The 15956-nt window shown below is 41.2% G+C and overlaps 2 protein-coding genes across 3 annotated transcripts in view; one reads left to right on the top strand and one right to left on the bottom strand.

Annotated features, from left to right (window-relative positions):
- NF1 (neurofibromin 1) overlaps positions 1-15956 on the top strand; it is a 496399-nt gene that overhangs the window by 336466 nt on the left and 143977 nt on the right. The window lies entirely within an intron of this gene.
- Positions 6551-14018, bottom strand: EVI2A (ecotropic viral integration site 2A). The gene is made up of 2 exons (XM_073617945.1): positions 13849-14018; positions 6551-7499 (listed from the first exon to the last, which is right to left on the bottom strand). Exon 2 carries the CDS (start codon positions 7472-7474, stop codon positions 6641-6643), a length of 834 nt encoding a protein of 277 aa, XP_073474046.1. The 5' UTR covers positions 7475-7499; positions 13849-14018; the 3' UTR covers positions 6551-6640.

The following is a 15956-nucleotide window of genomic DNA, read 5'->3' as shown; positions in this document are numbered from 1 at the left end:
TGATACCGCTCCCCTCAAAATTTGCACTCACCAGATATATAAAGTAAATGTGCCTTTTGATCATAACTTTCACATCATCATGTCACTCCTGATCCAGATCTTCCACCGGACTCAGTATCTCATGATGTATTGGTAAATTGAGATGTGAGACGTGTTTTTTTTCCTGTACAACCCCTTACATGGGAGATGATTTTTTTTTTTGCCTTTTTGTAATGTCCAGTGTGAACTTCAATTCCTCTCCTTTTCTCTCCCCGCTTCAGTTTATTTGAAACGAGCAATGCATGTTGTGGTCATGTACAGTGCTCTATCCACTCTACAAGTCCCTAGTCCAGTGATGGCGAACCTTGGCCCAGATGTCTTGGAACTACATTTCTCATGATGCTTAAGTACACTGCAGAATGCATGAGCTTCATGGGAAATGTAGTTCCAAAACATCTGGAAAGCCAAGGTTCGCCATCACTGCCTTAGTCCATCTTTTTAGTGTGCAAGAGAAGCTGGCTACATTACGACATAGTTTGTACCATGAGGAAAGAACATGGCCACCCTGTAACTGAAAGTCATATCACCACTCAAAATAGGGATTTGGAGTTTGGGGATCAATTGCACTTGTGAAACAATTCAAAATTATAAGTAGGCAACACATTAAAACAATTTTTATAGTTTATTACTTTAGAGCAGCGTTTCTCAGCCAGGGTTCCTCCATAGGTTGCTAGGGGTTCCCTGAGCAATAAGCAATTTCTGCTTCTCAGATGAGTAACCACAGACACCATTAATCTTTTTAGTTATCTGAGGAGAGATTCTACCCAATGAACATAAATATTAGGCACATTCTTCCCACTGATCATCACACTAATCTACTGTGAGCTGTAAATATCATTTTTTGCAGGAGTTCCCTGAAGCCAAAAATGTATTTCAAAATTAACCTTTGCATTACTGTATACTACTGTGTATGCAGGCATGCTTTAAAGCCAGCCATAGACTGAATCCCAGCCAGTTCAACAGGAACCAACCAAGATTCAAACCATGTATGAGAAGCCTGAATGGACGTAAGTTGATCGATCAACTTCGGTACAACCAGCCTGTCGGATTTTACATGCAATTATTGCTAGCGGGTATTTTAGCCGCTAGCAGTTATCACTGTGTTCTTCCATTGGGGACAGCTGCCCAATGGCGGCTGAGTTTACTTTAAAAAAAATAATAAATGCACATATATTCCGCTGAAAAAATGTGCATTCTTTTATTTTTTTCACTTGTGATCTCATGTGTAATTTTGGCTCCTGCACACACTGCCTACAGCTCTGTACTCGTACTTCTGTATGAGCTGTCAGTTTCAGGCTGCATTCACACCTGTGCATTTTTAATCTGAAATTTCAAGTTGTGCAATTTGTCATTTTACCAGAGCGTTTTGAAATCATGGGCAAAATCGCTGAGATTCTGCCCGCGATTTCAAAACGTTTTGGTAAAATGACAAATCGAACAATACGAATTTCAGATGCCATTCATTTTAATGCCAAAGATCGGTGAAAAATGTAGCGCTAAAAATATAAAACAATAAACATTGAACAATATATCAAGTATTGTGTGTAAATAATAACTTTGTGATAAAAATCTATCTCAAATATAATATAAAACAGAACATGTAAATAATGAGAAGAAACACAAGTGAGAAAGTCTCAAAGGTGAAACAATCCTATGGTAAACATACGAGTCCACCACGAAAAGTTGTTACTCAGAAGTGGGGTACACAGGCCTCAGCTGGCATGTAGAGCATCAGGAATAGTGTGTCCTCCACCCAAGATAAGGGGTGTACACTCATACTGGAAATAGTGGACTCGAATGTCAGCGACGAGTCAATCAAGCGAGGATAGCCCGATCAGCAGATTTCCAAAACGATCCAGGGAATCGTACAGATAACCATGGGGCTGGAACTCAGATGTTAAGCAGCCAGACTGGAAAGCCAAAAACTCTCATCCGAAGGGCCAGTAGAAGGACCCTGATAATGTCAGCAGGGTCCTTCTACTGGCCCTTCGGATGAGAGTTTTTGGCTTTCCAGTCTGGATGTTAGGCATCCTTCTGTTTTATATTCATTATATTTGAGATTGATTTTTATCACAAAGTTTGTATTATTTACACACAATAATTGATATATTGTTCAATGGTTTTTATTTTATATTTTTAGTGCTACATTTTTCACTGATCTTTTGCATAGAATTTTTTCCACATTCTTTTGTAGCAGCTGTTCATTTTTCTTCACTAATTGAGTTAGCGCAATAAGAGCCCCTATCCACATTAATTTTAATGCCACCTAATAAAGCAGTGCGGTTCTGCTGTAATAAATCATGTAACAAACCGCATTGCATGAAGTTTGCCACCCAAAAGCAACTCCTGAACTGGGCGACAAGCTTCACGTGATTGCAGCATGATTAATCACACCAGAACTGCACCCTAATTTTAGGTGCAGTAAAATGAATGGCATCTAAAATTTGCATTGTGCAATTTGTTATTTTACCAGAGATTTTTGAAATCACGCGTAGAATCCCAGTGGTTCTGCCTGCGATTCAAAACAGCCAGGTGTGACTGCAGAGAAAGTGCAATGCAGTGCTGCGGTGGGAGATTGGACTTGTAGTTTATTCATTCTCCGATCACTGAATGAATGTCTTGGCTGCGCAGATTTTAAACACAACAGTGGCTGCAGAGGAGAGAAACCCCCGTCTACTGTTACAGTGGGGGGGGGTTCTGGCAGTGGGAGGCAGGAGATTAGCAGCATATTGCATGTTACACCCCAGGGGCATACGTACAGGAGTCACCATTGCGACCTGGCCCCATGCTCCAGGGGACCTGTATGGCCCCCCCTGTACGCCTTGATAGGACAGCATGTAGTTGAACCGATCCCTCCATATAGTCTTTGAATACTTACTTCTCCTCCTCCCTCCTGCAGGCATTCAGCTGCTGTGGGAGGGAAATGAAGGGCATCGGTTCCTCCACATGCCGTGGGCCCCTGTATGCTTTCCTAGCCCCACCTCCCACCAACTGCTGCGGAGAACTACCAGGGTCACAAAGGTCGAACTTGCGATTGGGCTCTGGTGTTCCGCCACTGTGGGAGACCTCAAGATGGCAGGCAGGTGTTCTGCTGCAAGACCGTATTAAAGTGTCTCACGATGGGAGTAACGGGCCCTGGGATTAGTGGTAAGTGCCCCGGTCGGGCGTTTCCTTCATGGTTTCTTGCACTAGGGCCCTGAAAGTTCTAGTTACACCCTAAATATGGATGCAACATATTCTATATGTGATGCTGTATATTTACGGTTTCCTTTTTTTCCTTCAAATCACAAGGGGCTGAGAAACACCCTGTTTATATTTTACAGGCAGTAATAGGTACTTATAATAGTGATATAAAGCCTTTACTAGTTCCTCTAATGCCTCAACCGACTGCAGCCAGTGCAGATTGGGGCGGTTCAGTTTACTCAGCTGCTGCCGACATACTGAGTCTTTGAACCCCAAAGTGTTCAGAGCTTAGCACATCCTAGTTCATTCACCACAAGGAAGTCTGTTTCAGAGACCCCAACAGTGGTCTCGTACTTACAAATGAGACAAGCGAGTCTAGGGACCACAAAGGAGATTGGGCTTGGCAGAAGCAAAAATTCCCTAGGACGAACACTGCATAGATGCTTGGTGCTTGCACTCTTCAGCACTGTTAGCTTGGGAGGGTTTTTTTTATTGTACATATCCAGCTTAATAGCGAAAGGAGTGTGAACCCAGTAATAGCATACATGTAATCTCACTGTGGCACCATCCCATTAGTTGGCATGCCAAACCACAAAATATTTTTCCCTGTAGGGGAGGGAACCATGTCCAATGGATAGGGGAGCTCTCAATCAACAAGGGAATGGGACTTAGAATGTGCCAAACCAATGAGAAAAAACAAAACAAAAAATACTGCGCAACAAAACACATCATAATAACAAGATGCCATCTTGTTAAAACCACATCATGGAAAAAGGGTGATATGGTTGGACAGACCATTATAAACAGTACAAGCGTGTGAAATCAATGTGTTTCGCTACATTTGCTTCTTCAGGATTCACGCTTGAAGATGGCAGCAGAAAAGATAAAATATCCAGCTTAAAGCAAAGCTAAAGGTATTAATACTCCCCTGTCCAGTGGTCCCTGGCCAGCAATGTCTGAGTGTTGATCTTCAGGCCTCTTCATTAGCCATCATGGGATGACATCACTTCAGTCATCTTGGCATCCAGACCGAGACAGAGCTGTAAGCTCAGTTTACAACACCAGAGAAGATGGCCGGAACGTTTGGTTCAGTTTTAACGGCATTCTTTTTACATGGTTTTAAGTTGGGGCAGCTTAGATAAACACATGGTGTATTGTGAAGTGAAATTTAGCTTTTTGCATTCCTATGCGTTTTTGAATTGTCTCAGAAAAATTAATTGTTCATGATACATCATGGAGCAGCCAGACAGTAGCCAGCTGAAGAAGTTTAGTCTGGTACACATAATGAGATTATTGTATGAATGATTGTCTGTTTTTTTTTTTTTTCCTGCATGCTAGTCTCCATTTTGAAAATGAAGAGGTTACTAAAGTTACGACAAAATAAAAATTTGTAAGTGGTGTCCTGTTGGATAGTTTCATATGACCTGTCCTAATCGGCTTTCGAAAGCTGTGTACTAACGATCGATTATTGTACAATCTCTTCAAAAGCGGCATTTTTCCTATGATTTTCTGATCTCAATTTCCTAGTCTTATTTTGTCAATATATGTACACAAATTCATAAACGCAAAGTAAAGTGTGTATAAATATATCGTTGAAACAGACCGTAACAAATCCTGGTTGCCGTTGCTCTCAGTGCTGATTTGTATGGTCTCTCGATGTCACTGACCCATATGCTCTCTGTGTTGCAGTGCTCACCCATATGCTCTCTCAATCTCACAGTACTGACCCATATGTTCTCGCAATCTCCCAGTACTGACCCATATGCTCTCGCAGTCTCCCAGTACTGACCCGTATGCTCTCGCAATCTCCCAGTACTGACCCGTATGCTCTCGCAATCTCCCAGTACTGACCCGTATGCTCTCGCAATCTCCCAGTACTGACCCGTATGCTCTCGCAATCTCCCAGTACTGACCCGTATGCTCTCGCAATCTCCCAGTACTGACCCGTATGCTCTCGCAATCTCCCAGTACTGACCCGTATGCTCTCGCAATCTCCCAGTACTGACCCGTATGCTCTCGCAATCTCCCAGTACTGACCCGTATGCTCTCGCAATCTCCCAGTACTGACCCGTATGCTCTCGCAATCTCCCAGTACTGACCCGTATGCTCTCGCAATCTCCCAGTACTGACCCGTATGCTCTCGCAATCTCCCAGTACTGACCCGTATGCTCTCGCAATCTCCCAGTACTGACCCGTATGCTCTCGCAATCTCCCAGTACTGACCCGTATGCTCTCGCAATCTCCCAGTACTGACCCGTATGCTCTCGCAATCTCCCAGTACTGACCCGTATGCTCTCGCAATCTCTCAGTACTGACCCACATTGTCACAGTACTGACCCATGTTCTCTCTCGATCTCCCAGTACTGACCCGTATGCTCTCGCAATCTCCCAGTACTGACCCGTATGCTCTCGCAATCTCCCAGTACTGACCCGTATGCTCTCGCAATCTCCCAGTACTGACCCGTATGCTCTCGCAATCTCCCAGTACTGACCCGTATGCTCTCGCAATCTCCCAGTACTGACCCGTATGCTCTCGCAATCTCCCAGTACTGACCCGTATGCTCTCGCAATCTCCCAGTACTGACCCGTATGCTCTCGCAATCTCCCAGTACTGACCCGTATGCTCTCGCAATCTCCCAGTACTGACCCATATGCTCTCACAATCTCCCAGTACTGACCCACATTGTCACAGTACTGACCCATGTTCTCTCTCGATCTCCCAGTACTGACCCATAAGCTCTCTCAATCTCAGTACTGACCCATATCTCTCAATCTCACAGTACTGACCCATATGCTCTCTCATTCTCACAGTACTGACCCATATGCTCTCTGTCTCCCAGTACTGACCCATTTTCTCTCTCAATCTGTGTCTATCCCTTTTTTTTTTTTTTTTTTTTTTTTTTTTACAAACAAGAATGTAGTGCAAAACAGGGGCAGTGACAGATTGAATTAGAGGTTTACTATAGTTTGCCATTTCCTTTTCAGAATATTTCTTGAACAACTTAAGTGACATTTGAAGACTAGGATTTTATAGCTGGCAACACCACAAAAGGCAAATTAAACAAAATATTTGGCACCATCATGTATACTACTGTGATTTGGTATATTTAAATGATTTTTTTTTTTTTTTAAGTTGATTTTTGCAAAGCCAGTATCGACCAGTATAGGCCTTTTTCTATACAGGTAAAAGGTTGTAATAATATAAACACTACATGTACCCAGTTTGTGTATTTGTCGAGGTTTAAAAAAAAGTAGTGGGATAAAAAAACTGCATGTAATTAACCCTTCCTCCTCCAGGCATGAGTTTGAATACAAAAGCAACCGTAAAAGCATTCAATACAAAATTTTAATTAAAGGTTGAACATAATTTTTCAGCATAATAAGTATAAATGTTGTTATATATTAAATATTGTATCCTTTAGACCTCTACTGTAGATACAATAGTCATTATTTCATCATTTGAGCTTGTTTTTTTGTCCTCCGTGGGATCTTTTATTTTTTCTATTGTTTGCACTGTCATAAGCTTGTGCTTCTCATCATTACTGTTTGTCTCACCCAAAGAAATTTCATCCATGGTTTGGTTGGCTGTTTGAGATTTTTTTTGCCATGTCTCCATTCCAGAAGGCCACAAAATGCTTGATGCACTTAAAAAGTCCCCGTTACTTCTTGCCTGTCGCTTTGATTGTGTTAGCTTGGTTTTAAGACTGGACACTTTATTTGCCAGGGCCACAGAGCATATGATCAGTGCTGCACAAATCAGCACTAACACAGCTATTATGATGGCACAAATCATTATTCCTGTTTTATATCTATCATCTTTGCAGACACATGGTGTGTTTGTGGAATGGTTGCCAGCATATCGATTTGTAAACCCGAATGGTTTCTTTGTTGTGGTGTATGGTGTCATCTTTGTAGATTCGGATGCTACCGTTTGCATGGTGGTTTTTGTATTTTCAGATGCTTTCTTCTGCATGGTTGTTTTCATCTTTGTAGATTCAGCTGCCATCTTTAGTATAGTTGTCATTCTTGAGTATCCTGGTGTATACAATTCCTGGTTTACTGACTGGCTTGCAATGTTAAACGATGAGGTTACATTAGTAGTATCAGACCAGTTCAAGCCCAAAATGTTGAATGTGCCGTTAACATCTGTTAAAAAAGCCTTATCTTGTAAACCAGTAGAATAGGTCTTATTTACTTCTGCTTTACAACTGAAGGAAAGCAGCAATATCGCAAGATGTAGAAGGAACAGCATCCTCTTCAGAGCTACCGTTGGTTAGCTGCAGGGAAAACATTGTATTGTTAACACCGCTTTTGTAGCTAGTAAAACATGCATGTATATTTATAATGAAAAAAAAATACAACAAAATGCCTTATTTTGTTAAATAGCAAAGCTGGACAAATTGCAGAGTAAGCTTTAGATTTCAAATTACTAAGACACTGAAAAGATGCAAGGTACGCTCCAGTCAAAATGGAAATTTCCAGTTGTTAAATGTAATCCTTATATGCCTTGAGACAGCATAGCCTACTTTTTCAGTGGTTAAAGCCCAAGTTGTGCCTCCCCATCCCTCTCATTTTCTGTACCGACATCGTATATATTTTACATTTTTATACTTAACTAAGTGTGTCTTAGCGAAAAAGTGGTGGGTCCCCTTCTTGCTCTGGTGGTGGGTAGGTCGTGAATGCTGCAGAATGGTGCCCTCATTACTGTGGATTCAGAGTGGCCTGATATCAGGCCTCCAGGGGTGTTGGGCCTTTGACTCCATGGGCTCACAGGAGGTGGGGATCATTTAGTCTGGAGGAGAAGTGCCGTCCAGTGGCAGAGAGGATTTTCTGTTTGGTACAGCGCACTGGAGTCTGGGGAGTATTATAACTGGAGCGTTTTTTTTTTTTTATCTAAACATGGGCTTTAAAGGCTAATGTCACCTTTATAAAATGCACATTTTTTTTTTTTTTTTAAATATTAAAAAATTTAGTTTATGCTTTCGTGCTCAGGAGCCTGCAGAGCATTGTACCTGCAATCAGTGGATTGGGGGCAATGTTGGGCTCCTGCAGACATTTCCTCTAGCTTTATACTTGTACTTCTGTATGGGCATTCTGTTAGAAAGTTGGAGGACTTTTCAGTAGACTATGTGGGTGCTTAATAGTGCTGAGAGAAGAATCCCTCCCTCCTTTCACAGGCAGGGGGATGATCAGGGGGTTTGGGGAAAGGTGCTGGAGCAAGTTGCAAAATAGGGGTGTAACGTGCTCCAAAAGGTGAACTTATTTTTTAAGATTTTAATTTGCTCATGGATGCGCTTCACCTGTCTGCCACATTCTGCTGGTGATGCTGGAACACCCTCATTCCTGCCTACAAAAAACTTAACATAAACACCTGCCAGTACTGAGACATTTACCACCATTATGGTTCAACTCTACCTTGGAAGCTTGAATCTGATTGGTTAAGTAGGAAGCGGAGAGAGGAGAATTTACACAGGATTCAAGAACAAGCGATCCTACTGACCATCATTGGTTTGTATCTGTTCTACAGGGGGTTACATAAAACCCAGGTGGAAGTAGTCTTCTTGAACTTTAGCATTTTTATGCTCAATGGGTAGTAGTAGCTGCTCATTGATGCTGGGTTCACACTGGTTCGATGCGGGTTCTCGCATCGCATCTGAATCGCAAGCAGTTCACACTGCTCTCTGCGAACTGCTGTGGGTGTCAATATAAAGTTAATGAAAAATAAATGTGGCGCTTTCTCAGTGACCAAAGTACTAATGTTACATAAGTCCTCAAGTGATAATGAAATGATATCCAAATATACACAAACAAATAATTCATCAATGGCCAAAAATTATAAAGTGCTAGGTGCAAAGATTCTTCAATACAGAAATTATTTCATAAATCAATGTTATTAATCACAGTGCAAAGTAATTATATATAGTCATATAGATGTGCCAAATAACAGTGATATGGCAACAAAGGACTGCATTTAAACCAGCCTAGTTCACCCGACTCCATACCCTTGAAGTCACATGAGCAGTAACGTAATGCGTAGGGAGGAGCTGGGTGAGAGTCACTTCCGGTCGCGGTCGCGACCAGAAGTCCCTGATATATGTGAAAGCTGACGATTGTGAGTCTATATGTGAGTTGTTACGTTTTTAAATGACCGTTTGTTTTGGAATGCTACACATGGAGACTTATTTTTATTACATGTGAACCTTATTGGAGAAAAGTGGAGGAAATGGTTATGCTTTAGTGGTACTGCCTGTATCTGAGAAGGTTTGACTAGCAGAGGATTACATGCAAAGAGCTTACTGCTGTGGCTACTTATGAGAGATTCAGCACAAATGCAACTAGACCCGTAGGGGTCTTCCTTTGAGGTGAGAGGCTGGGGCACGCTTTACACACGGATGGTGAAAGCACTATTTAGGAATTGGATATATTGGTTTGCACTGTGATCGGTTATGAACTATTCCGTGCACTGAAGATTTACTGCACCAAGCACTTTATGGACTTTTGTTTTGTTACAAGTTATTATTGCACTGTTTTATTGCACTTTAAGTATATTGAACTCATTGATTTTTATTGCACTATTAATTTTGACTATATATTATTACTTCGCACTGTGATTGATAACATTTATTTATGAAATAATTTCTGTATTGAAAATTTTTTGCACCTAGCACTTTATCATTTTTGGCCATTGATGAATTGTTTTATTTGTGTATATTTGGATATTTCAATATCATATCACTTGAGGATTTATATAACGTTAGCACTTTGGTCACTGAGAAAGCGCCACATTTATTTTTTTAATTATCACTGTGTGGGAACATATTTCGTGTTGGCAGCTACTCACTAGTGTTATTGGTTTGCGCATTAGTACATTCATACTAACAATATAAAGTTAATGACACCCTCTAATCTGTTAGCAGAATGCAGTGCGAATTGTGGAATTGGATTGCATGGGCCTGAACAGCCATGCAGTCTGATTCCAGTGTTGACACAAAAAAGGGTCCTGCACCATTCTGGTGCGAATGCGATTTAAGCCATACAAACTGTATGGCTGAATTCGCACTGCACAGGCATGTGGTGCGAATCACATGTGATGTCTGGCATCACACCAGTGTGAACCCAGCCTGAATATTTTCATTTGTTGTCCCTATTTTCACTTTAAATTTGATGTCATAGGCTCAAAGCTAACACAGCAGAGTAAGTAATTTTATTTTCAAAAAACGAATGGTTGTTTTCAGTTGACCCAGTGAATTTTAAAAACTAGTCGCAACATTGCAGAAAAGTTTGGTGTTTTAGCAATATGCTGTATTGGGTAGCTTTAGGTGGAACTGAACCCACATGCCCTTTAGACCTCATTTACACTTCTGTTGCTTTCTGATATAGGATCTGCATTTCATTGCATGGGTCTTTTGACATGCGATGAGAAGGTGTTGCTTTGCCTCCTCACCACCATTTTTAGCCCCATAAACCCTGCAGTAGCATGCCACAACTGCATGCATTGCAGTTGTTGGGCACCCCCATTCAGTTTAATAGGTTGCATCCAGTGGGCAGGACTACCCAAGCTACAAGATAACAGGTAATTTTTTGCTGCACTGCAAAGAGTTGCGGCATATCTACACCATTCTCAGCGTTTGCAGCTCAAAGTGTATGTTACCCCAACATTTCATATCTCTCATATGTGTCTGAGTTACCATGTACTTGAATGAAAAATAAAGCTGAGGCTAAAACCACGCAGCTCAACTGCACGTTTTTACTGCAAAGGACGATGATCTCATCGTGTGTACTAGAAAGTGGATGTAAACTCAATTCATGAAATTTGAAGCATATATATCTGCAGTGTTTTGTTAGCTCTCTTCAAAGCACTATTTCCCATAGCTGTCTCCTGCTCCATTCTTCTGTTATCAGCCTGATAACTCCTGACAAGTTCTCCCTCACATATAATAAAAGCAGCCTGAGTTTTGTATTTGGGAGGATGCTATAAATTATCAGCCTGCTGAACGATTCAACAATCAGCTCTGAAAATCTCTACCTATGAGGAGAGGGGGGTGTGTGCCTTTCCTCCAATCAGCTGTCTTGTCTGTATGTCCAGACTTTTCTGCAGTGTTGAACAGGAAGAGAAAATCTCCTAACTCAATCTGAACTTTCTAAACAGTATATAAAGCTGAAGAGAGCAGATTTACATGTAAAACGTGGGGAGATTTGTTTCATCCCTGTGTATGATCTGAGGCTGTTCACTTCACTGGGTATATGTGAGGGTTTACATCTACTTTAAGCACCTCAATACAGTGCACTTTCACCCCCTTCCTGCCCAGGCCAATTTTCAGCTTTCAGCTCTGTCGCCTTTTGAATGACAATTGTGCGGTCATGCAACACTGTACCCAGATGAAATGGTTATCATTTTTTCCCCACAAATAGAGCTTTCTTTTGGTGGTATTTGATCACCTCTGCGGTTTTTATTTTTTGCGCTATAAACAAAAGTAGAGTGACAAGTTTGAAAAAAAAACAATATTTTTTTTACTTTTTGCTATAATAAATATCCAATTTTTTTTAAAACAAATTTTTTCCTCAGTTTAGGCCGATATGTATTCTACATATTTTTGGTAAAACAAATCGCAATAAGCGTATATTGATTGGTTTGCGCAAAAGTTATAGCGTCTACAAAATAGGGGATAGATTTATAACATTTTTATTACTATTTTTTTTTTTACTAGGAATGACGGCGATCTGCGATTTTTATCGTGACTGCGATATTGCGGTGGACATATCGGACACTTTTGACACATTTTTGGGACCATTCACATTTATACAGTGATCCGTGCTATAAAAATGCACTGATTACTGCATAAATGTGACTGGCAGGGAAGGGGGTGATCGAGGGGTTAATTATGTTTCCTAGGGAGTGATTCTAACTGTAGAGGGAGGGGACTCACAAGGGGAGGAGACCGATCGGTGTTCCTCTGTACTGGGAACACACCATCGGTCTCCTCTATTCTAACAGGACAAGGATCTGTGTGTTTACACACACAGATCCATGGTCCCGCTGTGTTTCCGGGCAATCGCGGGTGTCCGGCGAACATCGTGGCCGCCAGGCACGCACATCGGGTCCCCAGTGACACGGCAGTGGCGCGGCTTCCGCGGCTCTTTAACCATGTGATCGGCTGTGTCCAATCACAGCCGGTCACATGTAAACAAGGAAGTGCCGGTAATCAGCGATCTCTGCCTCACATTAACAGTATGTGAGGAGAGGAGAGCCGATCAGCGGCATCTCCTCACAGGGGACAGCTAGGAATGTAATCGGGGCACTGATCATCAGTGCCCTGATTACAATAATGTAAAATAGTGTCACAAATCAGTGCCCATCAGCGGCAGCAATCGGTGCCCACAAGTGCCACCTATCAGTGCCCATTAGCGATTCCAGTCAGTGCTGGCAATCACTGATGCCCATCACTGCCACATATAAGTGCCACATATCAGTGCCCATAAGTGCGGCATAAGTGTTACCTCATCAGCGCACATCAGTGAAGGCGAAAAATTACTTGGTTACAAAATTTACTGACAGAAAAAAGTAAACTTTTTTTTCAAAATTTTTTTTCAAAACCCAGCAGTGATTAAATACCACCAAAAGAAAGCTCTATTTGTGTTTAGAAAATGATAAAAAAATTTGTTTGTTTACAGTGTAGCATGGCGCAATTGTCATTCAAAGTGCGACAGTGCTGAAAGCTGAAAAATGGCCTGGGCTGGAAGGGGGTGTAAATGCTCGGTAGGCAAGTGGTTAAAGGCTAACCCATGGCATTGGAAAAAAACAGGCTTGATATGCAGGCATCTGGAGGCTTCTGTTGCATGCTACTAATTGCAGACTGTGTACTTTGTTTCCATGTCAGGTCAGACAGTAAAAAGCTTTTATTGCAGAAGATATGTAGTAAGTATCTTCCACAATAAAGTGTGCCTGTTAGATTTTAATTTTCTTCTTTAATTCTGAATTGTGCTAAAACCATTGAACTTTTATGTAACATATTTAAGAAAATAAAATCATCTTGGAAAATTGTGTTTTTACTTTTGGATAGGATTAGGAAGGATTTGTATTAACCTATTTATTATCCTTTATGAAAGTTCAGTGAAGGACATGATATCTTTACTGCGCTGCTCTTGGCATACTCATATACTTACTGTAGGAGGAAATGCTTGAGACTGTGCCTGCCACTTCTACCAAAAGCGGTAGATTTCCATTTCATTTCTCCTTTTTTAGATGATATATTCTATCCCTTTGATTGGTGCTAGAAGCTTTTTTGTTTGATTCGGCTGGTAGTTGCCTAAAATTTTCAAATTAAAGGAAGCTGTCGGGATGGGAACTGCTGTTTCTGAGGCAGGCAGGCAACAGGTTGGAGGTTACCCAAAGTCTACCGCTAATTTTGCCAATTGTCTGACCTCATGCAAATTATATGCTTGGTCAGGTCAGTCAAATAGGTAAAGGGCTGCAACAGCTGTCTGCCATTCCAAGCATAGGGCTAAGACAAAGTAAAGCCAAATAACAATAAAACTCTTAAGTAGGGACAAAGTTATAATATTCCGAATTAGGCTGATGATTAAAAAATTAACTAGATTAACACTTGTAAGTGTGTTTTAACTTACCTTAAGTCTTTGTTTAGAATTTAGATAAGGTTCCCTGGTTTCATTTGTTAGACTGCTCTTCCGTGCAAAATCTTTTTGTATGCTAAAGAGTAAAAGATTTTTTTTTTCTGCTTTGGTAAAGTTTCCTCAGTCAAAACCACAGATGACAGATTTCCTGTTCTGTGTTTGCTCATGCTGCACTTTATTCTAGCATCAAAAAAGGGACCTGCCCATTGCTTTGGGCTGTATGAAATGCTAGCATTAATGGTGCAATCGTAAAAACAAAAGAAAAAGTGTGCAAAAAGTGATCAGCGATCTCATCCTTTCGTAGCTGGCGGCGACTAAATTGTAAGGAGTGTTAATGTGTCGCATCTGAGTCATGAAAGTGATAAAATGGCATTCTTGCTACCTGACTTGCTACCTGACGTAATCTGTTTAGTGGTCAGATTTCCTGAGTGTTTTGCACAAGCACATCTGTGATCAATATAGTTGAATATAGCAATTTACCTTACCCAGTATCCAGCAGTGTTTAATGGTTTCACTTTATGCCAGGCCACTAAGTCACTTTGGGTTTCACACTTTGTGTGTGTATATCGCACACGCTTGCTGTAATAACTGTATGAAGGTAGTTTTACGCAGTATCAATGCCTCAGTCCACTTGAACCAGAATAATTTGTGCAAAATAATTCACAAACCCGTCACTGCTGCAGAGCACAAATGACTGTAGCACATTTAAGCTCCGGTGGGATATATATATATATATATATATATATATATATATATATATATATATACAGTCAGGTCCATAAATATAGGGACATCGACACAATTCTAATCTTTTTGACTTTATACACCACCACAATGGATTTGAAATGACACGAACAAGATGTGCTTTAACTGCAGAATTTCAGCTTTAATTTGAGGGTATTTACATCCAAATCAGGTGAAAGGTTTAGGAATCACAACAGTTTGTATATGTGCCTCCCACTTTTTAAGGGACCAAAAGTAATGGGACAATTGGCTGCTCAGCTGTTCCATGGCCAGGTGTGTGTTATTCCCTCATCCCATTTACAAGGAGCAGATAAAAGGTCCAGAGTTCATTTCAAGTGTGCTATTTGCATTTGGAATCTGCTGCTGTCAACTCTCAATATGAGATCCAAAGAGCTGTCACTAGCAGTGAAGTAAGCCGTCATTAGGCTGAAAAAACAAAACCAACCCATCAGAGAGATAGCAAAAACATTAGGTGTGGCAAATTAATTGTTTGGAACATCCTTAAAAAGAAAGAATGCACCGGTGAGCTCATCCACACCAAACGAGCCGGAAGACCACGGAAAACAACTGTGGTGGATGACCGAAGAATTCTTTCCCTGGTGAAGAAAACACCCTTCACAACAGTTGGCCAGATCAAGAACACTCTCTAGGAGGTAGGTGTATGTGTGTCAAAGTCAACAATCAAGAGAAGACTTCACCGGAGTGAATACAGAGGGTCCACCACAAGATGTAAACCATTGGTGAGCCTCAAAAACAGGAAGGCCAGATTAGAGTTTTACAAACAACATCTAAAAAAGCCTTCAGAGTTCTGGAACAACATCCTATGGACAGATGAGACCAAGATCAACTTGTACCAGTGATGGGAAGAGAAGAGTATGGAGAAGGAAAGGAACTGCTCATGATCCAAAGCATACCACCTCATCAATGAAGCATGGTGGTGGTAGTGTCATGGCGTGGGCATGTATGGCTGCCAATGGAACTGGTTCTCTTGTATTTATTGATGATGTGACTGCTGACAAAAGCAGCAGGATGAATTCTGAAGTTTTTTCGGGCAATATTATCTGTTCATATTCAGCAAAATGCTTCAGAACTCATTGGACGGCGCTTCACAGTGCAGATGGACAATGACCCGAGGCATACTGCAAAAGCAGCCAAAGAGTTTTTTAAGGGAAAGAAGTGGAATGTTATGCAATGGCCAAGTCAATCACCTGACCTGAATCCGATTGAGCATGCATTTCACTTGCTGAAGGCAAAACTGAAGGGAAAATGCCCCAAGAACAAGCAGGAACTGAAGACAGTTGCAGTAGAGGCCTGGCAGAGCATCACACCAGGGATGAAACCCAGTGTCTAGTGATGTC

Source organism: Aquarana catesbeiana, linkage group LG02, assembly GCF_042186555.1.
Source record: "Aquarana catesbeiana isolate 2022-GZ linkage group LG02, ASM4218655v1, whole genome shotgun sequence".
Lineage (NCBI taxonomy): Eukaryota > Metazoa > Chordata > Amphibia > Anura > Ranidae > Aquarana > Aquarana catesbeiana.
Note: the sequence above shows the minus strand (reverse complement) of the source record. Positions and strands in the feature narration are given on the sequence as shown.

What these genes read in the sequence shown, in the direction of transcription:
- EVI2A (XM_073617945.1), bottom strand. Translation starts at nt 7,474, where the DNA reads ATGCTGTTCCTTCTACATCTTGCGATATTGCTGCTTTCCTTCAGTTGT.